The sequence below is a fragment of the Apostichopus japonicus genome, chromosome 19, assembly GCF_037975245.1.
Source record: "Apostichopus japonicus isolate 1M-3 chromosome 19, ASM3797524v1, whole genome shotgun sequence".
In the NCBI taxonomy this organism is placed as follows: Eukaryota; Metazoa; Echinodermata; class Holothuroidea; order Aspidochirotida; family Stichopodidae; genus Apostichopus; species Apostichopus japonicus.
In genome coordinates, this window is record NC_092579.1 from 8,226,872 (window position 1) to 8,231,865 (window position 4,994).

At 37.0% G+C, this 4,994-nt stretch overlaps 1 protein-coding gene across 1 annotated transcript; it reads right to left on the minus strand.

Annotated features, from left to right (window-relative positions):
- Nucleotides 1-65: 65 nt before the first annotated feature.
- Nucleotides 66-3,755, minus strand: LOC139959764 (tektin-3-like). Its single transcript, XM_071957606.1, has 4 exons — nt 3,703-3,755; nt 3,074-3,296; nt 2,457-2,611; nt 66-1,746 (listed from the first exon to the last, which is right to left on the minus strand). Exons 1-4 carry the CDS (start codon nt 3,753-3,755, stop codon nt 1,524-1,526), a joined length of 654 nt encoding a protein of 217 aa, XP_071813707.1. The 3' UTR covers nt 66-1,523.
- Between the last annotated feature and the right edge of the window lie 1,239 nt (nt 3,756-4,994).

The following is a 4,994-nucleotide window of genomic DNA, read 5'->3' on the forward strand; positions in this document are numbered from 1 at the left end:
ATATATATATATATATATATATATATATATATATATATATATATATAAATATATATATATAAATAATATATATATATATATATATATATAAATATATACTCCCCCTCTTCTTTTCCTCCCATCCCCCCCCCCCCTCCTCCTCTCATAATAAATAATCCACACTACTAAAATAATACAAAGATCCTACTGCTGGCGGTTTCTATATGATGTAGTTTCTTTGAATTATTCTGTTCATATATTAGTAAAATACATGCCAGCGATATGAATATTAATAAGCAGGAATGTATACCATTTTTGTATAAAGGTAAAAGAAAAGGAAAGAAAGCGAATATTGTTCAGTACTCGTTATAGGAATGTATAATGAAAAGTTACTCGATTAAAGCCAAAATATACAATAACCGTCATCATCTACCGAGATTTTTATTTATATTCTTAAATTAATCCGTGAGATTATTTTACATCAGATAACATGTGCATCACTTCCACTATACTACTTGAATTTGATAATTAGTGGACCAATATCTCGATTTCCCCTCCTACCTCCCCCACCTTTGAATCAAATCTTTCGCCTGCATATCTAGTAACATAATTGAATTAAATATTAATAAACAATAAAATTGGAAGCCAAATCACAAAGCTGGATAAAAGATTATATTCGGGGATAGCACACATGTCGGGGAAATTGATACCTCGTTATGGCTCAAGTATGCATGGTTATTGCTACTATACTATAGCTGCTGAAACTTTTAACACTGTTGGATTTTGTCTCAAATGGCAGCCGACGAAGCAAGGGCAACCCTAGAATCAATGGGCCTCTATTAACACATCCAAGCAAGACAAACCAAACTTCTCTTTCTATACCCCTGCGAATATTTATTAGTGGAGAGAGGGGCGGGGTGCGAGCGGGGGAGGGGGGGGGGTGGCATGCGGTGTCTTGGGGCTAAAGATCGTGTTAATCTGTCACTTTTGTGTAGCCGACTTGTCTTCTTCATGTTGATAGCAATGAACTGTGTTGTTCTCTAGGTTATTGTAAATTTGATTCCAACCACCATTTTAACACCTCTTGTACGATTCCATATTCGGCACTTTCTCATCATCAATGTCGTTATTGTTATTTTGATATAGCAATGAAGGGTCGAAATTTATAGAGCAGTGAAAATTATCATATCCGAGATTTTGCCAATGGACCAATAAGTTTCTGGCTTTAACAGTGCCAAAAATAAACATATTTGATTTTCTGCCGTTAGTCGAAATTGTTTTCTTGCCCCGAAAAAGACTCTTTATATGTCTTGAACTCCATACTGTTTTAATTTACAATTGTCTTTATTTACATCACGTGATCAATTATGTTGAATTTCAGCTCATTTAAATTATCAATTGGAAATATTTTCAAATCTAATTACAAGGATATGGTTTAAGAGATTTAAGATATCTGATTTAAACTGTAAATTGCTTCTTCTTTCTAAAATATTTTACGTTAATACGTGTTTTCCTCCTACTTCTTCTTCTAAACAATGAATAAGTCACTGGCCGCGGTAACCAGCCAGCTTGGCTGTCGTTGGATATGTTCTACGTAGCCCCATGCACTTCTCTTTGTCTAGGTACAGACTGCTGTTCTTCACTTGCAGGTCGTGTTCTAAGGTACTCTTAGTGCGAACCAGCTCCTGCAGCACAGACTCGGCAGCTCGCAGACGGTTTTGAAGAATGTCGACAGTTTCGTAGATTTCACCAACTTCACTAACGAGTCTGCAAAATTAAAATTAAAAAATATATATATATATATATATATATATATATATATATATATATTCAGTATATGAAACTAAAATCATGTTTTGTTTCCCATATTTTTACTTGTTACTTCTCTATGCTGTTAAGTTTGTTTCTTTACGTATAGTATTTCCGGGTGATTACACCTACAAGATTTTTGCAAGCTTTTTGTAATCACTCCCCAGTCTCAACTATGGTTGTATATTTTTTTGTATTATATTAAAGATGAAAGAGTCTGAAAAAAAAGTTTTATGGAACGAAACGAAATGGAACGGAAATGAAAAAAATAAATATTGAATGATATACTGTGGGAAAGGTCAATTTTGATTGGTATAATATATATATAATATTTTAGGTAAAACCATATATGAGGTGGATTATGCTCCTCCTTACCTAAACTGAACAATGTAATGTCATATATTTTACATCATTTTGACGACATTGTTAATATTTCTTTCATTTTAACTTTCCATTCACTTTTCTGCTTCACACTTAAGGTTGGATCCCCTGTATCCAGTCCCGAGGTAAAATAAATAAATAAATAAAACAAAGTGAAAACATAAAATTACGGCAATAGATCTGATTATTAGTTTGTAACTATGACGTCACGCCAGTTTGCTTCAAGTTCACCTTTTGGTGCCTATTTTTCAGAGGTTTGAAGATCGCTTAATCACTGAAGGGCTTACCTGTGCTGTGGTTGATCCCTGCAGAGTTCGACATTAGGGCGACGGGTACGGTTCTCCAAGTGGCTCTGTGCAACTTGCATGGGCGCCTCCTTATCCTTGATAGACTTGCGTAAAAGTGAGATGTTATTCTCCATTTCGTTGATTTCTTGCAAGACCTGTGTGAAAAGAAAAAAGTCAAAAGTCAAAACTTCATACATGCATATATACGAGAGCCGTGTACAATGAGGCGAGGTCGCGCCTAGGGTGACCAATTTTTGCATTCTTTATTTTCCAAGTCCCCAGCATATTTTCCCCGACGCTTTACTTTATCCCGGGTGCTATAGGTTTTTAGCACCTGCCCCCCCCCCCCCCCCCCCTGTCGTGTCTCTCGCCACGCCCTGTATACAGATTAATTTTATACTGCATGTTATGCTTTATCATTCCAGTACAGGTATTTATCCTTCGTCAGATGGCTATATAGTTTATACGTTAGGTTACTTAAAGCTAGGTTACTCTCAGGAGCCAATCACTATATGGTAACATGCCTTTGTCGATGTGTCTGAACATACAATTATATATATATATTAAATTTTGTTTTGTGTTACCTCACTGGTGTATTTCTGAGTAATACAACTTACCTTAGCCAGATGGTTTTGGATGCTGTTTCGTGCATCCATTGTTTCGGCAATTCTTCCGTCGAATGAGACATTAACGTTATTGTGCTGAGTCCACATTTCGTTCGAAGTCTCCTGCATGACGCTATCGGAGTCAGATCTCAAGCCCTTTGAAGCGTTCCTCTCTCGCTGCGAACGTAAGATGTTGTCATTGCTAAACTTAGCCCACGATTCTGGTAAGGAAACCCTATGAGGAAAAATAAACCAAAATAGGAATGAAAACTATAACTAATATAAAATAACAAGTTACACGTTCTTCTAATTTGCATAATAAATCCCTCGATAGTAAGCTGCATCATGATGGTTAATTTTTTAAGGTAATATTTCTGTTTTATTGTCGAAAATGTGATTTATTTTGCATAAACATTATGACGTAGACTTGAACAAGTAGAAGCGTAGTTTGTAGTAACTGAGGGTGCACCACTTCGATATAGCAATAAACAATGACATTATGTGACAAAGCACCACTTACAGTGTTTGGGGAAGTACAATAATTAAAAGAAATTGTGAGATGCCAGCAGTCTTTACAACTAACTTTAGTTTAGTATATCGGAAAGAACCTATGATACCCGTTTTAAAGAAATATCACTCACAACAGAGCATGGGCATGAACACTGGCGGATCCATGGGGGCCAAGGGGGGCCATGCCCCCGCCCCCAAGGTGAGCCAAAAAGTGTTTCCGAACATCCGCTAAATCATATGATTGGAAATTTAAAAAATCGAGAGGAATAGCAGTGGTAGACTAATCTAAACCTTTTCGTTTTCTGGTTTAAAATTAAATGCAGAGCTTCCAACTGACCCGCAATTCGAGGGAATTAGACCCGCATTCTAACACCCAAACCCGCTGACCCGCACAAGCGTCCGAAAAATCCGCATTGTAATTGTCAAGTATACATAAAAAAAATTGCATCAAATTTTGACTTAGCAACCATCATTTCTTTAGCATTTAGCATAATAGAGTATAAAACCTCCTTTACAGCATCATTTGAACCTCAAATTAGCCTATATTTCTTTTCATTGGGGCGAGCAGCGAACATTTTCATGCCACGGGAAAGAATGAATTATCACCTACTATTCAATTTATTGATGTTACACACAAAAAAATGCATATTTCTCAGAAAATTTTGGGTGACAAAAGCCTTTCTAAGTGCCACCATTTTACATGTAGGCATCACCAGGATTCCAAAAAATTTCAAAAGGGGAGGGGGACACCCCCTCCCATTATACCCCTCCCCCAGGACGGCGATTCGTGGCATGGACCAGCATTTGCCTTCTCAAGAGTTGGGAGCTATGTAAATGTATGAGCATGAGGATTTACAGTTTGGCTCCAATGACAATCGATGGTGTTTGATCTAGTGGTTAGTTTTGTTTGATTAGACACTGTCATAAAAACAGATAAGTAAGGGACGAAGTACCAGCGGTTGTCACGGTAACCGAAAATTAATAAGCCCACCATACACTGAAGATATATAGCTCTTCTTGAATACAATATTCCATGAATGGATATTAATTGAAAACCCATGATAAAGAAGCTGCCATACGGTTTAACCATTATTTGTACACTGCTTCTTGTCTGATGCCGGTAAATCTGATCTAGTTTCGAATGAGGTGTAACAGAAGTGTTAGACACCACCATCGATCCCAGAAAATACACACACAGCTTGCCACCGTCGGTAATTAGACACCAGTGTACAGTCAATACATGCAGCTACGGTCAATACCCACAACACATTGTACATATAGCAGTGATGGACATCTCAGGTACAGATAAAAGATAACAAGGGGTATCACGTTTCATTACTGTCTGCATTTTGTAGCGACAAGAAAAAAATTCACTTGCAAGCAACGGAAAGTTACCTTTTTTCAGAGGGCGGCACGTGGTTTG

Bases quoted from the DNA above. Each gene is read 5' to 3' on its own strand.
- LOC139959764 (XM_071957606.1), bottom strand. From the start codon at position 3,755: ATGGCCCCCCTTGGCCCCCATGGATCCGCCAGTGTTCATGCCCATGCT. The intron at 3,297-3,702 runs GTGAGTGATATT...TTTTCCTCATAG, and splicing joins GTTCATGCCCATGCTCTGTT to GGTTTCCTTACCAGAATCGT. The intron at 1,747-2,456 runs GTAAGCCCTTCA...TTAATTTTGCAG, and splicing joins AGGGATCAACCACAGCACAG to ACTCGTTAGTGAAGTTGGTG.